The sequence below is a fragment of the Oikopleura dioica genome, chromosome 1, assembly GCF_907165135.1.
Source record: "Oikopleura dioica chromosome 1, OKI2018_I68_1.0, whole genome shotgun sequence".
Classification (NCBI taxonomy): Eukaryota; Metazoa; Chordata; class Appendicularia; order Copelata; family Oikopleuridae; genus Oikopleura; species Oikopleura dioica.
Window position 1 is genome coordinate 6,326,562 of NC_137291.1, and position 23,902 is coordinate 6,350,463.

The 23,902-nt window shown below is 42.8% G+C and overlaps 9 protein-coding genes across 12 annotated transcripts; 6 read left to right on the forward strand and 3 right to left on the reverse strand.

Annotated features, from left to right (window-relative positions):
- Positions 1-86: 86 nt before the first annotated feature.
- Positions 87-2,742, reverse strand: LOC145711722 (NAD-dependent protein deacetylase sirtuin-1-like). The gene is made up of 10 exons (XM_081789416.1): positions 2,550-2,742; positions 2,312-2,506; positions 2,144-2,271; positions 1,929-2,097; positions 1,590-1,888; positions 1,510-1,546; positions 1,321-1,413; positions 1,044-1,276; positions 610-772; positions 87-556 (listed from the first exon to the last, which is right to left on the reverse strand). Exons 1-10 carry the CDS (start codon positions 2,737-2,739, stop codon positions 330-332), a joined length of 1,734 nt encoding a protein of 577 aa, XP_081645542.1. The 5' UTR covers positions 2,740-2,742; the 3' UTR covers positions 87-329.
- An 855-nt stretch (positions 2,743-3,597) lies between these two features.
- On the reverse strand, positions 3,598-7,210 carry LOC145701562 (protein phosphatase 1A-like). Of its 4 annotated transcripts, none has more exons than XM_081778884.1 (8): positions 6,969-7,209; positions 6,499-6,746; positions 5,630-5,841; positions 5,392-5,586; positions 5,198-5,244; positions 4,903-5,020; positions 4,719-4,843; positions 3,599-4,622 (listed from the first exon to the last, which is right to left on the reverse strand). In XM_081778884.1, exons 1-8 carry the CDS (start codon positions 7,095-7,097, stop codon positions 4,569-4,571), a joined length of 1,128 nt encoding a protein of 375 aa, XP_081635010.1. In that variant the 5' UTR covers positions 7,098-7,209; the 3' UTR covers positions 3,599-4,568. The 4 variants fall into 4 exon arrangements, with proteins under 4 accessions (XP_081635085.1, XP_081635010.1, XP_081634936.1 ...); XM_081778810.1 differs by having other exon boundaries at positions 5,198-5,249; positions 5,397-5,586; positions 6,969-7,208; XM_081778959.1 differs by lacking the exon at positions 4,719-4,843 and having other exon boundaries at positions 3,598-4,622; positions 5,198-5,249; positions 5,397-5,586; positions 6,969-7,210.
- Positions 7,211-8,486: 1,276 nt separating this feature from the next.
- On the reverse strand, positions 8,487-10,920 carry LOC145701889 (uncharacterized). Its single transcript, XM_081779137.1, has 5 exons — positions 10,769-10,920; positions 9,530-9,747; positions 9,256-9,488; positions 9,039-9,215; positions 8,487-8,884 (listed from the first exon to the last, which is right to left on the reverse strand). Exons 1-5 carry the CDS (start codon positions 10,803-10,805, stop codon positions 8,686-8,688), a joined length of 864 nt encoding a protein of 287 aa, XP_081635263.1. The 5' UTR covers positions 10,806-10,920; the 3' UTR covers positions 8,487-8,685.
- Positions 10,921-11,061: 141 nt separating this feature from the next.
- Positions 11,062-12,767, forward strand: LOC145700963 (uncharacterized). The gene is made up of 4 exons (XM_081778190.1): positions 11,062-11,132; positions 11,504-11,734; positions 11,781-12,059; positions 12,304-12,767. The coding sequence occupies exons 1-4, from the start codon at positions 11,062-11,064 to the stop codon at positions 12,548-12,550; spliced, it is 828 nt and encodes a 275-aa protein (XP_081634316.1). The 3' UTR covers positions 12,551-12,767.
- Positions 12,768-13,149: 382 nt separating this feature from the next.
- LOC145700982 (myotubularin-related protein 13-like) lies at positions 13,150-14,190 on the forward strand. The gene is made up of 2 exons (XM_081778213.1): positions 13,150-13,362; positions 13,498-14,190. Exons 1-2 carry the CDS (start codon positions 13,150-13,152, stop codon positions 14,188-14,190), a joined length of 906 nt encoding a protein of 301 aa, XP_081634339.1.
- An 805-nt stretch (positions 14,191-14,995) lies between these two features.
- LOC145701003 (uncharacterized) lies at positions 14,996-16,127 on the forward strand. The gene is made up of 3 exons (XM_081778232.1): positions 14,996-15,057; positions 15,171-15,278; positions 15,684-16,127. Exons 1-3 carry the CDS (start codon positions 15,034-15,036, stop codon positions 16,125-16,127), a joined length of 576 nt encoding a protein of 191 aa, XP_081634358.1. The 5' UTR covers positions 14,996-15,033.
- Positions 16,128-16,852: 725 nt separating this feature from the next.
- Positions 16,853-18,568, forward strand: LOC145695674 (myotubularin-related protein 13-like). The gene is made up of 4 exons (XM_081772675.1): positions 16,853-17,144; positions 17,213-17,859; positions 17,929-18,086; positions 18,138-18,568. Exons 1-4 carry the CDS (start codon positions 16,957-16,959, stop codon positions 18,540-18,542), a joined length of 1,398 nt encoding a protein of 465 aa, XP_081628801.1. The 5' UTR covers positions 16,853-16,956; the 3' UTR covers positions 18,543-18,568.
- Positions 18,569-18,576: 8 nt separating this feature from the next.
- On the forward strand, positions 18,577-22,610 carry LOC145695673 (myotubularin-related protein 13-like). The gene is made up of 9 exons (XM_081772674.1): positions 18,577-19,077; positions 19,359-19,391; positions 19,510-19,737; positions 19,845-19,981; positions 20,025-20,201; positions 20,303-20,659; positions 20,743-20,877; positions 20,922-21,705; positions 22,168-22,610. Exons 1-8 carry the CDS (start codon positions 18,630-18,632, stop codon positions 21,015-21,017), a joined length of 1,611 nt encoding a protein of 536 aa, XP_081628800.1. The 5' UTR covers positions 18,577-18,629; the 3' UTR covers positions 21,018-21,705; positions 22,168-22,610.
- Positions 22,611-22,719: 109 nt separating this feature from the next.
- On the forward strand, positions 22,720-23,571 carry LOC145695675 (prefoldin subunit 2-like). The gene is made up of 4 exons (XM_081772676.1): positions 22,720-22,799; positions 22,971-23,082; positions 23,125-23,241; positions 23,289-23,571. The coding sequence occupies exons 1-4, from the start codon at positions 22,734-22,736 to the stop codon at positions 23,393-23,395; spliced, it is 402 nt and encodes a 133-aa protein (XP_081628802.1). The 5' UTR covers positions 22,720-22,733; the 3' UTR covers positions 23,396-23,571.
- The last annotated feature ends 331 nt before the right edge of the window (positions 23,572-23,902 follow it).

Below are 23,902 nucleotides of genomic sequence, written 5' to 3' on the forward strand. Positions count from 1 at the left end.
CAGCTATGCCGCCTCCAACAACCACAACATCAAATTTATTCATACTGAAATTTTTTATCTTCAAATCAGCCGCAAAAATTTTCAGTAAAGTTTTGTTAGAACTACTAATTATTCTGCTCACTAAAAAATTAGTAGCGAGAGAGTCATTTTGAACTTTGAGAGAGAATGGGGGAATGCAGTTAACTCAGAGTAAACTTAATAAAATACTTTCTTGTTGAGGAATAAATTGCTACAGTAAGAAAAGGAAACAGAAACAGTAGCATGAAGGAAAGGATATCTACATACTAAGGGCGCAGTTGGACTTTGGCAGTGAAGCATCTTTAGGACTTTTATAATGGCTGTTCTCTTTTTTCTTCGCTTTCTTCCGCAATTTCTTCTTTCAGTTTTTCTTCAGTAGCGATGACGTTCCCGCCAGACGGTCCAGAGATAGCCTCTCCGTTTTCTTGATTTTCCGTGTCTTTCTTTCTCTCTGATTCGGGAATATCCTCGTACCCATTGAAGCCATCCTCTTCTTCTTCATTTTCCTCATCCGATTCTTCGCTTGAACTACTCTCATCTGAGAAAAGAAAAGTCAAACAAAAGCGCCTTCGGAAAAAATGAAAAACGTACATCCGTCCGGAAGCAGCTCGTGTCCATGAAAAACTGTCTGGTATCCACTTTCGAGCTGGCAGAAGACGCCCTTTGGTACTTCAACCCTTGGCCTTCGACTTTGATGACTTACGACGGGCTTAGCCTCGTCCTTATCATTTTCAGCGCTGTTTTCTTCGATTTTCTAAAGAGAATAAAGTGACGATCAACATATTTTTCCATTTTTGATAATTCAGATCGGCCGCAGACTTGGATCGGGTTCTGATTCGCCTAGACGAAGAATTCTCGTCTCTGATTAGCTGGTACGGCTCACACAACAGCAAACGGGTTCTCGCCAATCAGAGAGGTGAATCCTTCGCCTGAGCGAATAAGAACCTTTCAAACCTCAATAACCCTTAGAAAACGCAGATTATGTAGAGGCCTCTATCCAGTAGATCCAACCCAGCTAGAATTACCCGTCTCTTTTCAGGCGGAACACCTTCTTCAAATTCCTTGTTTTCTTCTTTATCCTCCTCTTTGCTTATCTTTTCCAACTCTTCTCTAGTAACTTCGCTGACCTCTGCAGCCCCGCCCGAGCCGCCGAAATCGCTCCAGCCAAGCTTATTGGCCAGCACGGCGACGATATCATCACAATTTCCAAGCAGCTCGCCGTCAAACTCGGAGGCGTAGCGCAGCGACTCGCGGTTAACTAAATTTCAATTCAAGAACTCGCCATTCTTTGACCACACTCACTCAGAATTGCGGGCACCGAGCTGTCCAGCGCGTCGGGAATTTCGTTCACTGGGCCTACTTTCAAACTCGAGCCCATGACGATTAATAGGTCAGCTTTGGAGAGAGGTTTCTACGGAGCTGAAAGTCCCTTACACCAACTAAAGTCGAATAAAAAGCTTTTCATCAAATTTTCAAAATTTAGAAACCCTCCTTTGTCCTTTTCGTCAACCATCGCTTTATGAAAATGCTTAAAAACAAATAAAATCCTTTTCTTACTCTTCCTCAATTACCTTCGGAAGACTTTCGCCGAAGAAAACAATATCCGGTTTAATAACTGATCCGCATTCGTCTTCGTAAGTTTCGAAAGACTCTTCCTTCGTCAAAACCGTCGGGATTTCGGACTTCTCTTTTGGCCGTGGAATCAGGCGCTTTTTAGTTCGAAGTTTTTTGCAACGAGGAATTCGCTGCGCGAAGATTTCCTCTTTGATGTCCGAAGACTTGTACCTCGCCTTGCAGTTTGGATCGAGACAAGTGGCAGTGTGGAAGTGGCCGTGGCATTGGATCACGTTTTGGATCCCTGCTTCTTGTTCTGAAGCAATTTTAGGAGATGGAGAAAGAGGTGGAAGTACCTAGGCCGTCGATGTTTTGAGTGAAATTTCTGAGAAGTTTGCCGCGTTTTTCGAGTTCGGCGATGAATTTGTGCGAAGGGGAGGGCTGGAAGCTGCCGGGGTAGATTTCCTTCGCAAAGCGAAAGAATGGGCGCTGATCGCCTTTGAAAAATTGCAAGCAGAACATCGACTGAAACGAGATTGCAGGAAAGGGCCACCACAAACGGGAAGTGTACCTGTGGATCTGGAAGCTCAGGAAAATCAACTGCTAATTTTGCGTAGAGACCATTTTTCGATCTAAAATCAGGAATGCCGCAGGAAACACTTATTCCCGCTCCCGTCAGGATCATGATATTTTTTGACTCTAGAATTCTTGTGAGAGGAAAAACGCGCCCTGAGCGTACTTTGGATAAGTTCGACGATTTCCTCCAGCGAGAGTTTTCGCTGCCGCTCTCGTTTTTCTTCGGCAAAAGCGGCTAGGAGGTGCTGAATGACACGCATTGGATTTTCATCGCGGGAGAAGTCGAGGCCGATCATTCTCGCCAGCTGGTAAGGGTCACCGCCGTCCCTCAGCATTTGTACCAAAGCATGGAAGGCGCCTGAACAATTCGATGAACGCTGACTCATTTCTGTCTAATTTACCGCTTCGCTGGGGCTTCCAATCGCTTTCTGACGCATTGTCGTCATCATTTTCCGCCCGACTACTGCTCGGTTCTGCCCCTTCAAAAGGTGGTTCGCTTCCGCTTGGAAGGACCCTTTCGCTCCAATCTACTGTTTGTTTTTCGGTTTCCTCGATGTTTCGATTTACAGCTTCTGACGCTGCCTCGCTCATCTGAAAACTACTGCCGTTCAGCTACTGCTAGAGTGTGAACCATTTTTTTCTAAGTCGATAGGAGGGGGGCTGGGTTGGGTTAGGGTTTAGTTTAGGGTTAAGGGTTAGAGTAAGCCTGGGATGGGTAACTCAAAGGGGTTAGGGTTACGGGGTAGGTCCACAAAACTGACAAAAATGAAATTGAACTTTTTTATTAACCTTACGACCACAAACGGGAATTTCACCCCCCGACCACAATGTGCCATATATGGCACATCGCCTTTACTGCCCTCTGGAGGCTATTTTACAAACCGAACCCGAGCCTTATCCCGAACCCAAACCGAAATCAGACATTGGAAGAAAATCTAAACTAAAATTCTTCCCCAAACCCGAACAAAATTTCTCAAAAAAATGCAAAATTTTGCCGGCGGAAGATATCCTACCGACCACAATGTGCCATATTTGACACATCGCCTCTACCGCCATCTTGAGATCGTTTTATTGGCTCAACCCGAACCTTCTAAGTCTAAATCAGATTCCAAACCCAAAATATGATGAAGACACGCATCCAAACCCAAACCACAACCCCGGAAGTCAATTGTTTCTCCGGCAGAAAAAAGTCCCCCCGACCACAATGTGCCATATATGGCACATTTTTAATGCATTTGTGTGCCATATATGGCACACGAGTAGCGAAGCTAAATTCGCTATTCTGATGCATTTGTAGCGAAGCAGCGGTCATTTCGGGCATACCACGTGAAAGGTCGGCGAAAAGTAGGGCCTAAAAGGGGGGTCGGCGAAATTCTCACAGCACGTTAAAAATGAGTTACGGGCCTTTGTTTGCCTTTGTGCCATATATGGCACACTTGTGGTCGTAAGGTTAATTGATTTTGATTTTGTTGTTTTCTCATTTGTTTTGAAAGAATAAACCTTTTTTGCAATAAAAATAAATACTTGTTGAATCAGGAAAAAGTTGAAAATTGAACAGGAGGGAAAAACAATCTTTGGCACGTCGCGAGAATCAAAGTTTGGGTTAATCAAAGTTGATGATTAAAAAAAAAACAATATGAATTAAAAACTGATAAAATTACAATTTTTTTTTGAAAATAGGTTTTGTGAAAAATGAAGGAAAATTTGGAATTCTTCACAGTTCGTTTTATGAATTTTTAAAACAGGTCACATGTATTTTTTTAGAGTCAGGGTCGAAAGAAGTTGGATTTGATTAGGTATCGAACAGGGATTTTTGCTCAGTACTTTCGGACTTGATTAATTTGATTGGCGCCATCATTTTCTTATTGAGACTTCTGAAGTTCTTTTATCTTGAAACTGGCAAATGAAGTGAGATAAATTGTCGGTAAGACTTTGGCTATTATTCCTAAATTGTCGATTTTCTGAGACAAATTGCGTTTTGCGGCATTTCATTCGCCACAGGTAGAGAAATATTGAATAATCTCTAAATGGACACTTTAGGAACAATACTCGACGCTTCATCAACAGTTTAGGACATATGCCAACGAAGTCAAGTATTCAGTGATTTTCTGATTTTGAACTTAAAAATTACAGCTAGGATTTTTTCGGGAAACATGTTTCGAAAAGTTAACTTTATTGAACAAAATAAAAAGTGACATTTGAAATTTTTGAAGACCTGCTCTGTGGAATAAAAAATAAGAGAAGTGTTGATTTTTCTAATTCTGTTTTCTTTGTTTCAAGAATCAAACAATCGTTTAGGAAAAAAGCTGACCGGATCAGTCAGGGTCACAAAAGCAAGTCGATGATGACGCTAACGCTGGGTCAAGGCAGAATTTCGATAAATGTAAAGTTTTGTCTCTTTCTTTCTTTTTTTTCGCAGGTTAGAGCTGTTTTCTGTCGATGGATGATTCGTAAGCACGCGTAATGAAGCCACGCTGAAAGAAAATTTGCAATTTTTTTGCTGAAGAGTGTGAGTCTTCAATCAGCGTCTCTGATCTTTAGAAAAGACAGGTTTAAAGGGTTTTGTGTACCTTTGCTAGCGAAGCGGGCACACCCCCTATATCAGCAGCGTTTTTAATATATTCCTTCTCGTCGAAGTAAGCAACGACTTGGTCGATCTGCGGCCGCTGCTGGTCGCCGTGGCCGAGAAGATACTCTAAAAGCGTTTACTCTGAATCGATCATCCTCCAATTCAAACTCGCTCGTCTTTTTTACCTTTCATGTCCTGGACGATTTGCTCGTCGACTTTTTTGAACTGGGCGATTTCGGCCTCTTCTGCTTTCGGCGCGTTTTCCAGGCTCACCAGAATGACTGACATGTTATCTCGCGAATTCTGAACAGAAAAGGATTGAAACTTAATTTCTGCAGCCGCAACCCGAGCTTTGCAACATGAGTAGAAGCTTTAGTCAGTAAAATATCACTGCATTTTTTTTTAGCCTTTACGAAAGATTTGACAGGACCCTTACTCAGGTTTCTACACAGTTAGCAAAGCACAGGCCGTTATCATTACCTTTGCGAGACACAAGTCTAACAGGTCGTTTGTAACATCTCTCTGATCTCGTGCTTTCAACGGTTCGAAATTCATTTTCAATCAAGATCGTAAGAAAATTTTGAGGTTTTTGATTGGCAGTCGATTAATTACTGGTTTCTTATTGGCCAAAAAAGGCCTTGCACACCACAATTCTTATTGCCCTTTTTCTGAACCGCTGGCTGAAGTATATCTCTTTGAGCAGAACTCCTCGATCTGTTCATTTTCCAAAACATCGTAAATGCCATCGCATGCGACGACGATGTAGTTGTCGTTTGCTGCGTCTCGGTCAACCACTGTCACGTCTGGTTCCGGCGACACCAGCTGCTCGTTGTCTGCCAGCTCAGTTTTTGTCTTGTAGTCGAAGTCGCCTGAAAATAACGATGAGACGCCCTTAATTTCATTTTTTCATACCAAGCGCTCTGGAAACAGCGAGAGAACCGTTGATTCTTTGTATCATCACTCTTCCGCCCGCGTTTTCTATTCGCCTCTTTTCGTCTTCGTTCGTTGGCTTGTGGTCATGTGAGGCAAAGGCGACTTCTCTGTTGCGAATAAGTAGCGTTCGCGAATCGCCGATATTGAAGAAGAAAAAGTGCTTCGGCGTTATAAGCACGCCTGTTGCTGTACTAAAAGTCAGTTTTAATTCGATCAAATTCACAAATTCAATTCAGAAGAGCTTTTTTTCAGCGGGTTTCTTTGGGAGACAATCGCTTGGCTGATGAATATTATTCAGGATGATCGGGATCAATTCTCAATCGTTTATGAAGGGTATAAAATAATAAAGATGATTCATCTTAGATGAATTTCAATAAGAAATTCTTATTCTTATTGAGAATTTAGGGAGAAGGATAAGGAGAAGCTAAAGAATCGAATAAAGCTGTCTTCAGATCTACGTAGTGGAATAGCCGTTGTCCAGACTCAGGGGAACTTAATCAAGTTCTTTTAAACTTTCAAAGACGCGAAATTTCTGCTATAGCAGCATCTGCATATGCAGCATAGCCTATGCTTGAAAGCGCATGTGCTGTGTCATCTCAAGATCGAAGAGATCCAAGACAGAATGTCTTGTTGCGAAAGCACACAAAGAAAGTCTGTCCTGATGCTGATTAATTTGTTTACTATTCAGAATTTACTATTCATTTTATCGAACCATCAGTGATGGCCCATCACTGATATCCGAGTCTGAATTTGACTGACTCATCAGAAAAAAAGACTAGTCGTCAAGTTTTCCCTTTTTTCAGTTCTCGATTCCAATTTCTATTTGTCCAAAACTCAAAAGCTCTTACCATCCGCTCCGGTCGCCTCTGTCTTTCGTCTTCTGCCTCAGAACCGTGTCCCAGTGTCGGAACGCCTCAGAAAGACCTTGCTTTACTTCTTCGATGTCATATTTGTCGCCGCTCATGTCGCAAAATGGTTTTCTAGTGATCAGTTCTTCCACAAAGCTCTTTGCTGTTTCCTCGGCGACGTACTTTCCGGCGTGCCCGTCGAACACTGCGAACATCGACACATCTTGCAGCTTTTCTGACAAACCGATCTATAAAAAGGGTAATAAGGATAACTATCGAGTCGATAGGCTATCCACAAAACTTGAGTCCTGAGAAGACTACGATGAAAAGCCGCTACGCGGCTTTTTTAAAACGAAGCCGCGAAGCGGCTTCGCCTAATCGCCATTATAGTCTATTTTCATGTTTTGTCGATTTTTATTCGAAAAATTCCACTACGCGGCATTTGAATAAAGGCTGATTTATAGACTAACCGTGGTAATGTGTGCATCTTCCATGTCGACTCTCCAGCCCTGCATAGCGCCCATGCTCCAAGTGAGTCCATTTTTCGATCCCTCTTCCGATTTGATGTAGGTCAACGGTTTCGGCAAGAACGCTCCCATACTCGATCAAATTCTAGTGCCGAGATTATCGTCCCTTCCTTCTGCGCGTTTTGATTGTTTCTCGATTGAGCAAATTGTCACGAAGCCGCTTCTCAGTTTAATTTTCTGAAAAGGAGAAAAACCGTGAAGGTCAAATATCACAAGAGCAAATGTTTGAAGAATACGAAAAAATAGACAGAGGCCGAACTAGCTGGGTGGAGCCGGACAATTCAAAATTCAGCTTCAATTGAATTCGCTTTCATTTCTTTTCAGCGAAATAATGAGCGAAAACGCCCGAAAACGGAGAATTCGAAAAGTGGAGAATTTGACACTAGCGCTCGTAAAAAAGCTGGCCCTCGATCTTGATATTTAAAGATATTAGCGCGCTGTGACGGCTTATTATGAGAAACTGTTTTCCCTACGGCTTATTACTAATAAACTGAAATACTGTAAAACTCGTTTTGAAATGCGGTGTTTTCAATTCTCAGTACCCGGGCTCGGCAAACTGAGTCGCGGTCTAAAAGAAGCAAAGCGGCTACGCTAGAATTCTAAAAAAGATTAATTGATGATTTTTTGTTGAAATTGGCAAATTATCGAGCACTAATTTGGTCAAATAAAACGAGAATTTTCTGAAAATGGATTCAGTTGAAAAGTGTTTTCAAAAAGGATTCTTCACTGCTTTCATTTGAAATTATGCTGGTCTCTCTTATAAAAAAAACTTTAAAAAGTGGACTCATCGCGAGTGAGTAATAAATCTACCGCACATTTTAAATAAAACGAATCTTCTCGTAAGTCATAATTTTTTATTTGCTTGACCATGCGCGCTTTTCCCTTTTTTACAACGAGCTCTTTTTACGCTCTCCTTTATTATTTACCTCCTTTTCAAATCGTGAGTCTGCTCAGAACTCTTTCTGCGGTGGTAATTTATATCCGAATATCTCTGCCTATATACCTCCTTTATGGGACCTAATTGAGTAGAACTAATATTCAATAAATTCATTTGCTTCTTTGAGAATCTAGAGAAGCGTCGTCGAGAATTCAAATCATCCCTGCAATCTTGAGAATCTCTTCCATGATTTCAAAACTAAATTTCGGTGAAAAATGATTTTTTTAAGAATTGAGAATCTTTTCGACATGGGTTCTGAAACCTGTATAAAAACCTGAGTCAGGGCTTGGCTACCTGCGTAGAGACCCTGAGTCAGGATTTGAATACAGATACATTTGAAGCCGCGAAGCGGCTTTTCCAGAAAACACGGCACTTTTAAATCCTGACTCAGGTTTTCTGCACAGGTTCACGAGCTATTGCAGACCATGACTTAGATTTCAACAAAGATTCTGAGCCCTATTTTCAGCTTTCTTTTGAACATGGTATATTACTTTTTTGAATAATAAAAGAGAGAGAGGAGTGAATAAAACGAAAATTCTGGCTTCGTTAGCAGACACATAAAAGACAGATATTAAAAATACTGGCAGGAAGAAGAAATTTTAAATTTCAGAAAAAGTTGAAAACAAAGTTGGACGAAGTTGAGTCGCGGCTTCGAATAAAGGAGGAGTGAAACAGGATAAATTATCTATTAAAGTTTGCAGCTCTAGTTTTCTTCAATTGGCTTCATCGTCTGTTTCCGCCTCTGCCGCCTCGTTTTTGAGCTCCTCCTCGACGAGCTCCGCCTCTTCCGCCGCCTCGGCCAGCGTTAACTTTTCGCCCCGCGCTCTTCAGCAGCTGGCTGAATCGGTCGTCCAAAGATGTTTCCTGAGATCCGGAAGTTTTCAGCGTGTCTCGGACCACTTGCGCTTTTCCTCGGCCTCGGCTAGGGAAAACATGATAAGATTTTGAAGACAACAAAGAGAAACTGAGCTCAGAAGTCTGCGCAATGCTAACTGAAAAGCCGCGCAGCGGCTTTTACAAATATAACCGCGAAGCGGCTTCGATTTCTATTCATTTCTGGCGATGAAACAACTTACCCAGATGGACCTCGATTCTTGATTTTGATCGAAACACCGCCAGTATTTTGCTGTCTTCTATTTCCCTGCTTTTGTCCTTGTTGATTTCCGCGCTTTTGGACCTTGTTCTTGTTGGGTTGTCGCTGAATTCGCTGGTTGTTCTGGTTTTGCGCCTTTTTCGGAGCTCCACCGGCTTTCCTAAAAAAAGTAAATAAAGAAAGGAGAGATAAGAGCTTACTTTTGAGGAGTTTTTCTTGGTGCTGGCTGAACTGCCTTCTTCTGCGCGGGAGTGAGCGTCTTCTCGAGCTTTTTGTTGGCGTCGTTGACAGCCTTCACCGCCTTTTGAAGAGTCGCCCGAGCTTTGTTCAACCTGTCGATCGCCGCTTTTTGAGTGATGGTCTTCTGCGGGGCCTTTTTCTGGACCTTCTTCGCTCCTCCAGCTCCAGCTTGGGTCTTTTTCTGCGCCTGCTTCTTCGATTTTTGTTAGTTGAATGTCGGATTTGATCCTTTACCTTCTGGGTCTGTTTTTGGCCTTGTTTCTGAGCCCCTTGGTTCTTTGGTTTTTGCCCGGCTTGGTTCCTCTTGGCGGCGCCCTGGTTCGCCTTGGCGTTAGCCTTGTTGCCCGCGTTTTTGGCTCCACGCTTGGGTTGCTGCCGGGTTCCGGCAGCTCCGGCCTTTTTAGGGCCGCCTTTTCCCTTGCTTTGGGTCTTGGAAGACTTGATAATGTCGTCTATAAAGAGAGATGGTAAATAAAGGACTCTGAAAGGTGGATGATGATGATAATGAATCTGAAGTCGTTGTTGTTGGCGAATTGGTTGAATTTGAGTTGAAATTGAAATTCAGCTGGGTTCATTTTCGTTTTGGGCAACAGAGAGCAGGAGCAGTCCACAACATTCATTTCAAAAACAATCACTTGATTTGAACGATTTTGACGATTTTCGTGACGAGCCAAAAGTTCGCCAAAAAGAACCGACGTCCCAAGTGCTGGTTTATAAAAGATGTGTGTGCCCACATTATTTTTTTTAATCGCGCATTTTGGGGGCGGCCGATGCCATTTTGGCCGAGTCAGATTCGCCCTGAGGAGAGTGATCAAGTCACTTTTCCTCAGTTTTCCGAGTTTTCTAGCGCAAGTTTTGCGGCGAGCGCTAGAAGGAAAAACGGGTCAAAAGTGGATTTTTGTCGCGAAATATTTGAGGTTGGAACTTTCGGACTTGCTTCTCGAAAGAAGCGGTAAACCAGCAAAGGCCGGATTTGCTACTTTACCGGGCTGGAGAGCCGGATAAAGAGCAAGTTTCCGGGTCGAAGAAAAACTTCTGACCCGGATCCACTTTGGGGCACAAAAGAGTTGTCAAAAAGTGGTCAGAAATGACCTTGTTTTCTCGCCTCTAGGCAGGTCCAACTCTGCCTCGAGGGAAATGAAAAGTGACTCGTTTTGAAGAGTCTTAAAATTTGACCGGCTCTACGAAAAAACCGGCAAAAATTTTTGACAACTCGTGACTCAGCAATTCCACTGCTGAATCATCTTTCGTTCTACTTTCGACTCGAATAAGCCGAAAGTATTAATGAAATCACGGAAGACACGCCCAAGGGCATGTCAACCTGGACCCGTGGGAAATCTGACTTTACCCCCATTCCAATTTGGAATTATGCGGATTTTCTAAGTTTAACAAAGTTTTAAACTTTAATTCTAGAGGAGGAAAGAGCCGGAAATTCGCGTGAAATCGAGTTTTTCTGTTTGAATTTTTCTGTACCTAAGGCCATATCGATCTTGTCAGTTTGTCCAGCCATCGTTAAGTTTTTTTGCTTTTCTTCTTAGTTTTTCTCAAAAAAGATTGATTTTTTTCTTTCAAATCGGCGTTTTTGAAAAATTGAGTTAGATTCTCGAAAACGGGAGCTTTTATCGCGCGCGACGTAGCGGGTGCCAGACGCGAGCAGCTGATTGGTCACTTGCCGAGTGGGCGCGAATTATTACTGAAGAGCGAGACAATACCGAAATTATTTCTTTTCTTCGGGAAAAGACGGGAATGGTCATTTTGAATTGCGAATGATTGAAATTATTCAACTGGAACATACGAGGATAGAAGAATTGATTGGAAAGGCTCGAAAATTACCTAGGTTTTTCTAGAGCTAACGTGCTTCTAGAAAATCCCTATGAATAACTATATTTTCACTAAGAATATTTAATCTTCAGAACTTATGGCGGCTTTAAAATTATTTATCGATTAGTCAGCTTTTTAGAGCAATTTTCATTATTATGATGTGCCATAAAATTATGATTTCTTAAGCTCAGTGCAACTGTGTTTGTGATTTTATAATTTTATGGTGCATCATTATTCTGAAAATCGCTATAAAAAAGCTGACTAAGCGATAAATCATTTTATAGCTGCCATAAATTCTGCAAATTATTAAAAAACAATATTCTCAATTCAAAGAACATAAAATCTGTATTGAGAATATTCAAACACAGAAAAACATATATATTGGAGCCCTTCTGCAGATTTTATCGTTGAAAATTTGGAGCTAGAATTCTCCGCTTATGAAAAACTCGAGCGTCTGATTCTGCACGAGCTACTCGGCTCCATCAACAGTCAGGGCGTGACTACAGTAGCTGTCAACGGCGATGAGGATATTATTGGCCTCTGCTTGGCCCAGCGGTCGACGGCCGCGCTCCCCAGGGAGAGTTGGAACCACTATCTCAAAAGAATTTCGTCATCCGGGTACCGAGCCGCCTTTTCAAGGCCATTGCGTAATCATTTATTCTAGTTCGATTTGGGAGGGATCGCTGGAACTGATGAAATCTTTGAATAGCTCGCTCCAAAGTCTCCCCGAAATTGAGTGGCGAAAGAATCTCGCTTCTTCGACTTCCTGGGCGATGAGTTTCATCACCAACCACAGTCAGCTGATCAACCAGTTGGTCGAATATCAAAGCAAAGTTGAGAAGCTCTTTTCTTCCGTCAGCTGCTCGATTCAAGCGAAAAATCAACAAGGAAACCAGCATGAAATTCTTGCAGTTCCATTTGTTCTTGTTTCCAAAGAATACAGGTGCGACTTTTAACAGTCAAAAAATGTGTAGAGGGGGCTACAGGTAGCGACATTTTTAGCGACAAAATCTGTCATCAATCAACCATCAGATTTAGACAAAAAACGGCTTTTCTTGTTGCCAAAAGACAAGCAACAAAATTTTACTGACTTGTGCGACAAAAAATATGTCGCATTTTTGTCGCTTTCTGGCGTCTCCGTCGAAATAACAGATTTCCATCCAAAAGCTTGACAAAATCTGTTTCAGAAAACAGGGGCTGATAACGATGATGCTCTCCGATCTGCACGATTTCTGCCGATTAGAGCGACTCCCCGAACTGCATCTTATCTACCCGACCGGCTTCGGATCGCTCTCCAAATCTCCTTCTTTTCATCAAGCTCAGCTTTCCCACTCAAGTTCTGAAAGCTCTTCTTCTTCAACTTCATTTCCTTCAAAAAACTCAAGTTCCAATTTTTCCCTGAATTTAAATTTGTTCACTTCAAGAATCGAATAAATCAAAAAAGATATGTCATGAAAGCTGCGGTTTTCCATTTTTCTTCGGCTCAATTATGGGATTTCGATCGTAGTAAAAAAGGGCTGAAAGATGGGTCCAATCAGCGAAAAGCGCTCTTTGAGATAGGCAGACACTGCATCGGTCAATAGACTTGATTATTCGAACAAAAAAAAAAACGAGGAAAAGAGAAAATCCCCGCGTTTTTTCTTCTTTCATGCGTTCTGATTTTTGCGATTTATTCTGCCTTATATTGAAAATTGTATCTGTCGCCTTAGAATTAATTTCTGACTTCTTTGAGAATATTTGAATGATCACGTGATTGATCGTTTTTAAAAGGAAAAATATTTGCTAGATTCACGAAGCGACTAAAATTGCGACAAAATTTGCGTGGGCGGCTTTTTTGGGGAAAATGTCTCGAATTATTAGAAAACTGCGACAATTCTGGGCAAAATTTGTGCCGCCAACGCATATTTTGTCGCTTTTTTGTCGCTTCATCGTTGTTTTTAAAATAATCGAAGATGTTCAATTTTTAACAGAAAACTCCTAGAATGCGCGAAACGATAAGTTGAAAAATAATTCTGTGCCTTTTTTCTTCGTGAATGTTTTTGGCCGACTACTTCGCCATAATCCGTAGCGATGCGGAATCGCAGTCTGGTTGTCGCATCTCCTGTCGAATCCCCGCCGAAGATCATGAGCACTTGGCCTTTCCTGGCGGCTCGGAAAGCTTCGCTATTCCAAATGGCTGGGCAAACACCAAAACCCACCAGTCGCCGATGTTTCACATGCTGACGAATACGAAAGTGGATGGAACGGTTTATTACTCCGTCTTTTTACCTTTTATACGGTCGTCAAGGAAAGAGTTTAGAATTAAATTCAAATTTTGAATCGTCAAATTCTCGAAGGAAGATTCTTTTACTAAAGAATATTTTTCATTTGAACTCAAAAAGGAGGTTGAAGAAGAGTACGAGCCGACCTGTTTGATGCTAGTCTCGAGCCACTCGTATTTCCAACCGCTGAAGAATGCATTATTCATGCTCTTCGACCAGCACGTCCGCCGCTCCGAAGATCTGGAAAAGCTCCTGGCACACATTCTCGCACAGCAAGTCCCAACGCCCGGTTGGAAAACGCCTGTCCGCTTCAATCTCGGCGACAGAATGACCCAGCACGCGGTTCAAGCGCCTCAATCCCCGACGATTCCGGCAACGGGCGATTCTATTGCAAAATTGTTGAATTACCTTGGCCCTAGAAACTTGATCACTCTAGTCGTGTTGCTTTTGACGGATTACAAAATCGCTCTTTTCGGAAAATCTTTCTCCGCTCTTGCCGAAGCCTCCCGAGCTCTCGTCGCGCTGATCTACCCCTTCACCTACACAGGCACTTTGATTCCCGTGCTGCCCAAGAACTTGGCCGACTACCTCATGTCTCCCGTTCCATTCCTCGTAGGCGTCCACACCGATATCTGGGAATCCCGCCGTTCGGACTGCCCCGACGTCGTTGGCTGCGATATTGACGGTGGAAAGCTCGTTATTCCGGACAATTTCGTCGTTCCCAAGCTTCCGCATTCGGTCGACAAGGAGCTTGTTCATAGATTGACGCTTGTTGCTAAGGAAAGGATGCGAATCATCAGTGTTCTTGTTTAAAGCAAGTGGGGCTCGCGAACCTGTGCAGAAAACCTGACGCAGGGTCCAAAAATCTTTAATGAAAAGCCGCGGAGCGGCTTTTTTACAACGAAGCCGCGAAGCAGTTTTGCAAGGGTTAGAAAATTGATAGTAAGATAATTTTGCGAAGCCGCTTGTGCTTTCTCAGACCCTGACTCAGGTTTTCAACACAGTTTACCGAGCTCAGACACAAATATAAAATGAATCCTTGAAAAAGCCTGCTCTTGTCTCCGCCGATCTGGCTTTTCCGCCCAAAAGCTCGCCCAAAGCCCGGGCCCCGTTCTCGACAAAGAAGTTCGCGCAATTTTCCTGATGACCCTCGTCCGCATTCTCTCCAACTACCGTTCCTCGCTCCAGTTCAGCCGCATCCACCCAGAAGTCCAAACAAAGCTCAACCGTCAAGAATTTCTACAAAGCGCAGATCCCCAAGATTTCAAAGTGAAACTCTCCGCCGCGCAGAGTTTTCAAGTTTTCGTCCAAGAAAGAGGACCCTCTTTCCGCCCACTGGATTTATTCGACAATTTGATGGAAGATTTCGATGAAAAGAACCCGCCAGAATTTGATACGCAAAGTATAACGCTGTCCAGGGAGGTGATTAAAGTAAGGAACGAGTTCATGGTCAATGAAATGCCGAAATGGAACGATCGGGAAGGGATCTTTATTTCATTGTAGTAGTTTGGTTTAATTTTTCATTTTGAGGGAACAAAGTTCTTTTCTTGTCGATTTGGTCATTTTCAGGCGGCGAAGAAAAAAGGCGCCGCGTAAGTTAAAAATCGATTTTTCTGATTCTGTAGATCCCAAATAAGCCTCGACTTATCTGAGTGCATGCCTGCGGAATTAATGAATTTCAGGAGCGTGGTTCGCAAAAAAATACAAGTAGGACAAAACAGAGTGCAGTAAAAAGAAAAGCTACGGTGTCTATTAAATCGCATTAGTGCAGCTTTTGGCGAACCTAAGTGTTTAGTAATGGACTTGAAACTTTTGAAGCGGAGTCGATTCCTGACCTGTCGGATTTGTCCGTCATGGGCCAAAGAGAAAGACTGCTCGATGGCAAGAATCAGAACAGATTTCAGTTTTGGCTTAAAGCTCGATCAAAATTCAAGGAAAAGAAATGGAATTCAGGGTCTGTGTTAACAACCTGACTTAGGGTCAAGAAAGGGCCGAAAAGCAGCTTCGATAGAATGAATAAGGTAGATATGGATGATTATTCTAGTCTTTCTGTATTAAAGCTCTCTCTGGACCTTGATTTAGGTTTCTACACAGGTTTTCGAGGACAGGGACATGATTTCTCGTAAATTTTATTGCTTCTGCAGAAAACCTGAGTCGGGTTTAGAAATCTAATACCAAGTAGCGGGTTTAAATTTTTGCTCTGAGCCTGACTCAGGTTTTACTCACAGATTGCGGAGCACAGTCCATATTCTACCACTGCTGAACTGGCATTCTTTCTTGTTTTCACCAAAATCCAAAACTGTTAACAGGCTGAGCCACAAACGAGCGTCAGAATCGTCCACGAAATCCAGCCAGTTTCAGTTGTCGAGCTGGATACAGAAAGTCAACGTCACCAAAACGTGCTCGACGAGTTCCTACGTCATGTGGAGGCAAATTGCATCACCGAAATGCGAAAGAAAATCCCTGGTGCTTGTCGAGCCCTGCAAAAGTCGTTTATTCGAGCGCGACTGTTGGAAACGCTCAAGAATTGGAGCGAAGGAGTGATGAGCCAAGACTCCGATCCGAAGGGTTTGAGCGATGCGCAGTTTTATTATATTCAGTTGCTGCTCGATTTGACACTCAAGAACTCGGAAAAGAACAAGGACCAGTATCACGTCGCCAGCTCGGTGATCGCCATTTCCGCGGAGCTGGGAAGAAAGGTCGAGACGGAGCAAGGGGCGATAAGACAGCAAGTGATGTCCAAGGAATAGGTCAAATGGAAACTCGAAGCAAGAAATATCTCCTTTGAACACATGTTTGCAAAAAATTGTCAATTTTACATAAAATGAATGGGAAAACGGTACCGAATTTCTTGGACAGACCATAGAGACAGAGCTCGGGTTATCAGGAGACTGGGATCGTTTTAATTGTCGGTGATAAGGGGTACTTCGTACCCCGAAGTAGATTATCTCTTGGTCCTTCGAGAAAGACATGTCTGGGCTCATAAGGTGGTGCATGTGTTGAAATCACGGATGTTTCATACATGACTTGGTAGGTCAAAGAATAATCATCGCCCAGTATGATGGTGGTTATCATAATACGATATTGTTTAGTTTAAAAACTCTTTATGGTTTCATTTTAAGACCTTCTTTCAAGCTCCAAGATCATTCAATCTGGTGCAGCTTCGATTTCTGGATCGAGTACTTTCACATAGGCCCGGATTTCACTCGTTTTAGCAGCTAGCTAAGCTTCTATATAATCTGCGAGCGACAAGACAAGAGCACGTCGGCATCCATCAAAAAAGAACTGCAATGCTTTTTGACAGAGCATTATCGAAAGTCACTGGCCGACGATCCATCGATCCGAACGTCTAACTCTGTCATCATGAGGGTCGTCGCCGATCAACTTGCCGAATGGCAGGAAATTGAACAAATTTTGATAAAAAATTTCGCTGAGTGAAAATCTTTTATTTCAAATCTTTTCTTTTTCTCCCAATTTTTTCAATAACGAGAAAAGGCAAAGACGGACGAGAGAAAGAAAGAAATCGCCCATGAAGAAGAGGGAATCGTCTACAATCAGTTGCTGAAGCTTGTTACCTACATGATCCCCCTTTTGGTTCCTTTTACTCCGAGTAAAATGGCCGCATTGAGGAGAAACATGAGAAACAACCAGCAGGGAGCGGATGGAAACAGCAGCTTGTACACCTCGAGCAATGCTGATCCTGACGATGAGGAGGATGACTCTGAAGATGAGGGCTTTGCAGATCAACCGAATAAGATTATTAACAGGTTTCGTTCTCCCCCTTCCCGACCAGATCTTTATTTTTGTCCCCACTCGCCAATTTAAATTTCTTCAGATTCATCGAAAAAGTCTCCGACAACCTTTGCATCGCCTGCAACATCATGAACTCGCGCGCTTCGACGCTTGTCCAACATGTCAGCTTCGAAATCCAGCGCGTTGCCGAGGACTACGATCAACTATCCGGCGCAACTGCGCGAATCCAAAAGTTCAAGCGCCCAGCTGATCTGTCGCCAAAATATTTGGAAAACGAGAAAGTCGAGGCTTCGATTTCAGTTCACTTGTGGGATGATCGACGAGAATTTGGCATTTTTGGGAGTTACGGGAGCTCGAGCAAGGATGGACTGAGACACTCAGATGGGGAGGTCTTTTTGCCTGCTGAGGGGACGCTGTACTTGACCAACTACCGCATCCTCTTCTATGGCTATTCCAGGGAGTTGGAACATCTCCTGGTCATCCGATCCGCCCCGATTACTTCGATCATCAAAGTGAAACAAACAACCACTCCTTCTGCTCCCCGGCCTCTTTCGAACCATCGTTTGGAAATCAGAACCGCCACCATGGAATTCTTCAACGTTGTCTTTACTTATGAAGTTACAGAAGACACGAGGAGGAAGTTTTACGATACTTTGATGCAGCTCCGATTTCCGGAAGACAATTCGCCTCTGAGCGTCTTTGCTTTTGCCAAAAATCCAAAGGGACGGGGTCGAAGCTGAAGTTTAAAAATGAACTTGGAAGCTTTTTGTAATAAGTTTAAAAACAGTGAGACCCAAGGGAAGGCGATCAACAAGACAATCCAATTTAAAACGAAGACAGGCCTGAAGGATATCATGCACAGGCGTAAAAACATCGGAAAAGTCGGCGAATTGCCCACCATCTCGGAAAATATCACTTCGACGCTGAAAAACAAGGGGACGCTGGAAAAATTCAACGTAAGAAAATGAAAAAAATAAGAACTATTTGTCTTATTCAACGATCTATAGGAGCGCTCCTCAAGAAATGGCGATTTCGACCGTTTAGGACTTACGAGCGGCTCGTTCCGGCTGCTGAACACTTCGAAATTGAACGCGCCTTTTTCGCTTTGCAAGACTTACCCAGGAATCACAGTTCAACTCGCATCGATCACAGATACGACCGTCCAGGGAGCTGCAAAGGCTTTTAAGAGGTCTCGTTACCCAGCTATTGTCTGGCGGCATTCCCGAAATGGCTGCATTTTGGCAAGAAGTGAAGCTATTTCTGGCTCTGTTATCCATAGATTGCTCAGGCGACGAAGATTTGATGAGATTGACGAGGTTGGGCTGGCGAATCCGACAAAAGACTTGGAGAGCTGGATCAAAGCTGTTGTTTCATTAGGGCTAGGGTTGGCATATGCTTGGGGGAAGGTGTAGGTGAGGGTTAGGGTAGCCAGCAATGTTTCCACCCTAAAAATAGGCAACGTAAATCTGCGAAACAAGGAGAACCTTCAGCAAGTCTCCATGCTCCAGCGATCGAGCATCTACGCTTCCGCCAATTCTGTTTCCTCCTCTTCCACTCTTGCCTCGACCGGACTGATGGGCGGCTTCCGCGATTCAATCCGAATCCCCACTCTTCAGCGATCCAGAGCCGGCTCTACTCTTCCAAGTCCGAAGAAAAATTCCTCTTCTTTTTCAAAACTGGTGATCTTTGTGGACAAAAACACGCGAAAACTCAAGCCAGAAGTCGACCACCAAGTCGAGTTCCTTTCAATCGACACTCCAAGCACTGACGCGATCAGAGACGCCTTCAAAGATCTTTGCAAAAACGCTCCGTCAAGCAACGGGAAGAATCACTTTTCTTTTGGCGAAAACAGTCGCTGGTACTCGTATGTGCTTTCGGCGCTGAGTTGTGCTTCCGCGGCCGCAGATTTGATGCATCAAGACAGTATTTCTGTTTATTTTGCGCTTGAAGGAAAATTGGTTAAAATTTTAAAGTAACTATTCTCCTAACTTCTCCTAAATCTGACATAGGTTGCCGAGATAATAGTGGTCGGAAGCTTTGAAGAACGCGTAATAATATAAATTACATTTCAGGACACACTTGTCGGTGTTTAAATTGACCTAGCCCCAAGGGTTTTAGCAAATAACATTTATAACAAAAGAGGGAGTAACATTGACGCTCCCATTATGAAAAAGTGAAAGAAGGATAGAGAATGATTTATATTGAGTTTAGCTTGTTTTAACCAGTGAAAGGCGGATGGGACTTTACTTGTGTTCTCACAGGTCGGGTTGGAGGAAGAGACTTTCTCTGCGAAAAAATGAGATTTTTTCGGAAAAAATTTAAAGCAGAAGAGATAAAAGCAATATCAACAAAGAAAACTATTTCCAACCCTGTAAAAAGCGATTATCCAGTTGATTCTGGACCCTTTCTACAGAACTATCGACGGATTTCGAACTTTGGTGCAGCGCGAATTCATTTCCTTCGGGCATCGATTCTCAACGAATGGAATCCAACGCGATTATCCCTCGCCCTCTCCATTTTTCATCCTTTTCCTCGATTGTGTCTTCCAGCTCATCAATCAGAACTTATGCTCATTCGAATTCACTGAAGCGTTTTTGCATCTGACAGGCCTCGATTTTTAAAATGCGAAAAAACAAAAGATAGTTGCTTATTTTTTGCTTCCCTTAAAATTAATGAAAAATTCATGTTTCGCGCAAAGAAAAATCCGGAAACAGCGTATCACACCTTCTCCGGTCGCTTTTCCACCTTTTTGCTTGATTCAGAACACGACCGAATAGAGAGCTTGATCATGTTCGACAGTTCACCGAGATCCTGCTTCTGGAATTATGTTCAGGAAGCTCTTCAAAACCCGGTAAGAGATGCGAAATGCCGGTTGATTAAAAATGATTGTTTAGAAATGCCCTCTTATCAACAAGTTTTACCTGCCAAACGAAGAAGCCAAGCCAGACGTGCTTTCCATGACAGCCGAAATGGAGTTTATCAAGCTCTTTCCTTATTTATCTGGACTATCAACCACCTCCCCACATGATATGGACAATCTTCTCGACGAATTGTCGCTTGATGTCGCTGAGGTAACACCCTTTTCTTTAATCCTCAATCTCTGTGGAAAACCTGAGTCAGGTCTTCTACACAGGTTGTCGTGGCGAGCGCGTATTTCTTACAAATCTTCTAGGACAAAGATCTGCGTCAGAACTTCTTGTATTCCGGAGTCGACAATATTCGTACTTTCTTCAATGTCGATCAAAAACGAGTCGATTCCTTCTCTTCCGAATCATTCCCTTCCCATGTCTTATCCGAGTTGAAAGAGAAAACCGAGGCAAGAATAAACCAGCGCGTCAAAAATGGAAGTCAATTTATCAATCGCTGCAGACGGCTTAAACTAGCAGAGGATGGTGATCATGGAACAGGGAGTCCAGCGCATCAGCCCGCGAACTCGGGCTATATTGTCTACGAAGGTTATTTGTGGAAGAAAGGAAGGCAGTTTGGCGGATGGAGTGGAGATTACTTCGCAATTGTCAACAATAGATCCGTAAGTTCGTCTTTTATCAAGAAGAAGAATCAATTTCCTAGCAGTTTTTTTCCTTTTGAATTTTATCGAGCATTCCTTCTCAGATTGTCCAATATGAAGCCAGAGGCGGAAGAATCACAAAAGAAATCCCCCTTAACCAAATCACCTCCGCTGAACTTGTGCCAATGGTCGATCCGAGATCTTTACCTCGCGATACTCGCCCTGACTTCCATTTTCAGGTTTGTCTTCTGTTTCTTCACCATTTTCATCCCCCCTTTTCTAGCTGAGAACAAACTCGAGAAACTACAACTTTGTGGCTCAGAATGCCGCTGCCGCCAAAAGATGGGTCGATGCTGTTCGCGAAAGCATAGACTGCTAAAATTGAATCTGATAACCCCCTTAACTCTTCACCTCCAAGTGCCATACTCTTACACTTCGGTCTTTCCAATCTATGCCTATATAAGTCTATTTATTTAAAAAGAAAACATGTAATTGTGAACTTATATTCTACTGTTTTTATTATTAATACTCATAATCGGCATTCCAACTGTATGTTACTGTATCAAGAATCAAGATCTTCTTCTTTTTTAATCCCTTTTAACCCAAACTCAGATCCTGTTTACAAAATCTCTGGGGTCAGCATCCTGTGTAGAATCCCTGAGCTATATTCTGAAGAGCTTAAAACCCGTGCAGCTTCGAGGTTTTCAGAACCTGACTCAGGTTTTCTACACAGGCTGCCGAGCCTAGCAAAGGCCTGTTTCCATTCAATTAGATGTTTGCCCATGACTTCGTGTTTTGTCGTTGGAGCCATTTGTTCGTTCCCAGGCTGCAAAAAACACAACCATCCCAAAAAATAATTCTTTCTGTAAAATTCAAAAACCCTTTCTTTCCTTCCTTATTTTCAGAGAGGCTCAGAGAAATCGAGCACTGGCGAAAAGCTCTTGGAAAATTCGATGACGCAACAGGCGAAAGGGCCGACTTGGACACGAGTTCTGACGATTGTACTGTATTTAATCTTCGCCAGTTTGCCAGCACTTTCTTTCGCCATCTTTTATTCGTCCTTATGGGCAACGGTTTTTGAACTTTTTCATTTGCTAATTGCGCGTAATGATAGTTTATGCCTGGGCTTGATTTTTGATTGGCTAAGTGAGAGAAAGAGTGAGATCTGATAGGCTGGGGGTGCTCAAAGCTATTTATTTTAGATTTTGTCCTCCCTAGCCTAGGGTGGGCGATATTTTCAAAGCCATTTGGTACCTAGCCATTCAGCATCCCCCCAACATTTGCCCCCCTTTCGGCCAATCAGATACTAATATTTTACGCTCGAGCCAATCAAAGGACGCCAGACCCCCAGAATTCCCCCTCTCCCTCGTCCTGGGGGCATAGCCCCCTGGGTTAGGTTTAGGGTTAGGGGCAGCCCGAATGATAACCTCCTACTACCCCCTTGTTCGGCCTACCATAGGCCGTACCATCATAAGGACCTAAGTATTTTCGAATTTCTCGTTAACGAACACCCAAAAACCGAAAAACAGACCGGGACCATGAACTTCGAACGGGAGAACGAAATGACGAATTCATCCCTTGCAATGCCCGCGGGCGGCCGCCTGCATCGCTCGCTGTAGAAGAAGCCACCTCCTCTTCATCCCTCTTCTTTTCTTCACTAGTGTTTTATTTCTTCTCGACCCGCATTATTTTATTATTTTCTTCAATTCGTTTTCTTGAGTTTCTTCCTCCCTTATTTTCCTTCCTCGCTCGTTTTTACTTATTTTGATAGTCCAACTTTTGACTTTTACCTCCAAAAAACAAACAAACAAATAATATACAAAATTTAAACAGAATCTTCTTCCTTGATTTCAATTTTCAAAACTTGATTTCAACTTTTTTTTTCTTCAATTTTATTTTTCTTTTTGCGACATTTTTTATCTCATCTGTCTTATAAATATGCTTAGAACAAGCGCTGCAAAAGTACTTAAAAATCTTAAAAATTAAAAACAAAAAGGTGGGACGCCTTTTTGTCCCACCTTTTTGTTTTTTAACAAAAAAATCAAAAAAGGACGTTTTTTCAAACGAAAAATCTTCAGAAAGCCAAAAAGCTATCATGTCCGCCCCAGCACCATCGAAAGAAGAAATTGTTCAGCATTTCCAAAACCTCTGCGGACAACAGGTTTGTCGTTATTTGAGCTAAGCAAGCTGCGTGGAAACCTGAGTCAGGTAAGCGTTAGGTTTAGGTTCTTGCTGAAATTTTATCAAGACCCTGACTTAAGTTTCTTCACAGAGCTGAGCTGAAACTATTGATCGGTTTCTCCATGAATATCAATATTACCATCCTTTCTAGCGACAGTACCAAGGAAAACTCGCCGAGCTCCGACAAGAAAAAGGCGAGCACGAGCTTGTCGCTGCCACTCTCAAGGATGCGGACTCCAGCCGAAAAGCCTGGCGACTTGTCGGTAAATATCAATCATATTTTCCTGCCTTTAAGACGTTTGTAGGTGGCGTTTTGACGGAACGAACTGTCGGAGAAATCCTCCCAGCTCTGGAAGAACAAATCAAGGGACTCACCGAAATCATGGAGAAAATCCAAACGGCCATGAACGACAAGGCCAAAGGTAAATCGTCTTTTGCCCGATCCTCCTCGTTGATTGCAAATTTTCAGAAATCACGGCCTACCGAGAAAAGCACCAGATCATGGTCAAGGGAATGGCCGCTTCCGGACCCGCCACTGGCTCTGGACAGGGCAAATCCGGCGTCTTAGTCCAATAAACAACATTAAACTACTTTCTTCTCCAACCATAGAAGTTCGCAGATTAGCGCAATCTGTATCTCATCAACCGCTCCGAAAATTTAAAACTGGTGTCTTTACAAACAAACGAAAATGCCGAAGAATATTCTTTCTGTCCTTTCTTCTTTGCTTGTTTTATCCTTTTAGTCTTCTTTGAAAATTATCAATAAAGTGACCTTTATTTCGATTAAAAAAGGTTAGATAACATTTTACTAACCCGTTTTTGAATTTTTTACGAGTTGTGTTACGTTTGAACATACATTTGTGCATTGCAGGAATTTGCACTTTCAGCACTTTTTTTCTGTATTTTACGAGTTGCGCGGTCAGCACCAGCCTGGTGATTTTCTGTTCCCGAGTTAATCTCGGCCAGCTTTTCGCCTCTGTAAGGGGCATCAGAAAGTACCATTTTAAAAATCGCGTTCCTAAATTTTTTTGAATTTCCATTTTTGCAAGACAACCTCGATCGAAGGAACAAGTTATTGGAATTT

Excerpts from the sequence above, each read along its gene's own strand:
- LOC145711722 (XM_081789416.1), bottom strand. The coding sequence starts at position 2,739 with ATGAGCGAGGCAGCGTCAGAAGCTGTAAATCGAAACATCGAGGAAACC. Across the intron at positions 773-1,043 it reads TTCCGCCTGAAAAGAGACGG|AAAATCGAAGAAAACAGCGC; the intron begins GTAATTCTAGCT and ends TATTCTCTTTAG. Across the intron at positions 557-609 it reads CGAGCTGCTTCCGGACGGAT|ATGAGAGTAGTTCAAGCGAA; the intron begins GTACGTTTTTCA and ends TTCTTTTCTCAG.
- LOC145701562 (XM_081778884.1), bottom strand. The coding sequence starts at position 7,097 with ATGGGAGCGTTCTTGCCGAAACCGTTGACCTACATCAAATCGGAAGAG. Across the intron at positions 6,747-6,968 it reads AAGATGCACACATTACCACG|ATCGGTTTGTCAGAAAAGCT; the intron begins GTTAGTCTATAA and ends CCCTTTTTATAG. Across the intron at positions 4,844-4,902 it reads AATCGTCCAGGACATGAAAG|AGTATCTTCTCGGCCACGGC; the intron begins GTAAAAAAGACG and ends AAACGCTTTTAG.
- LOC145701889 (XM_081779137.1), bottom strand. The coding sequence starts at position 10,805 with ATGGCTGGACAAACTGACAAGATCGATATGGCCTTAG. Across the intron at positions 9,489-9,529 it reads GCCAAAAACAGACCCAGAAG|AAGCAGGCGCAGAAAAAGAC; the intron begins GTAAAGGATCAA and ends CAAAAATCGAAG. Across the intron at positions 8,885-9,038 it reads AAGAATCGAGGTCCATCTGG|CCGAGGCCGAGGAAAAGCGC; the intron begins GTAAGTTGTTTC and ends TGTTTTCCCTAG.
- LOC145700963 (XM_081778190.1), top strand. The coding sequence starts at position 11,062 with ATGATTGAAATTATTCAACTGGAACATACGAGGATAGAAGAATTGATT. Across the intron at positions 11,133-11,503 it reads AAGGCTCGAAAATTACCTAG|CCCTTCTGCAGATTTTATCG; the intron begins GTTTTTCTAGAG and ends TATATATTGGAG. Across the intron at positions 12,060-12,303 it reads CTTGTTTCCAAAGAATACAG|AAAACAGGGGCTGATAACGA; the intron begins GTGCGACTTTTA and ends AATCTGTTTCAG.
- LOC145700982 (XM_081778213.1), top strand. The coding sequence starts at position 13,150 with ATGTTTTTGGCCGACTACTTCGCCATAATCCGTAGCGATGCGGAATCG. Across the intron at positions 13,363-13,497 it reads ATACGAAAGTGGATGGAACG|GAGGTTGAAGAAGAGTACGA; the intron begins GTTTATTACTCC and ends GAACTCAAAAAG.
- LOC145701003 (XM_081778232.1), top strand. The coding sequence starts at position 15,034 with ATGCCTGCGGAATTAATGAATTTC. Across the intron at positions 15,058-15,170 it reads CTGCGGAATTAATGAATTTC|AGTAATGGACTTGAAACTTT; the intron begins AGGAGCGTGGTT and ends ACCTAAGTGTTT. Across the intron at positions 15,279-15,683 it reads GCAAGAATCAGAACAGATTT|CAGGCTGAGCCACAAACGAG; the intron begins CAGTTTTGGCTT and ends CAAAACTGTTAA.
- LOC145695674 (XM_081772675.1), top strand. The coding sequence starts at position 16,957 with ATGATCCCCCTTTTGGTTCCTTTTACTCCGAGTAAAATGGCCGCATTG. Across the intron at positions 17,860-17,928 it reads CAAAAATCCAAAGGGACGGG|GGAAGGCGATCAACAAGACA; the intron begins GTCGAAGCTGAA and ends GTGAGACCCAAG. Across the intron at positions 18,087-18,137 it reads GGACGCTGGAAAAATTCAAC|GAGCGCTCCTCAAGAAATGG; the intron begins GTAAGAAAATGA and ends AACGATCTATAG.
- LOC145695673 (XM_081772674.1), top strand. The coding sequence starts at position 18,630 with ATGCTCCAGCGATCGAGCATCTACGCTTCCGCCAATTCTGTTTCCTCC. Across the intron at positions 19,982-20,024 it reads AGGAAGCTCTTCAAAACCCG|AAATGCCCTCTTATCAACAA; the intron begins GTAAGAGATGCG and ends ATGATTGTTTAG. Across the intron at positions 20,660-20,742 it reads CAATTGTCAACAATAGATCC|ATTGTCCAATATGAAGCCAG; the intron begins GTAAGTTCGTCT and ends ATTCCTTCTCAG.
- LOC145695675 (XM_081772676.1), top strand. The coding sequence starts at position 22,734 with ATGTCCGCCCCAGCACCATCGAAAGAAGAAATTGTTCAGCATTTCCAA. Across the intron at positions 23,083-23,124 it reads AAAAGCCTGGCGACTTGTCG|GTGGCGTTTTGACGGAACGA; the intron begins GTAAATATCAAT and ends AGACGTTTGTAG. Across the intron at positions 23,242-23,288 it reads CATGAACGACAAGGCCAAAG|AAATCACGGCCTACCGAGAA; the intron begins GTAAATCGTCTT and ends GCAAATTTTCAG.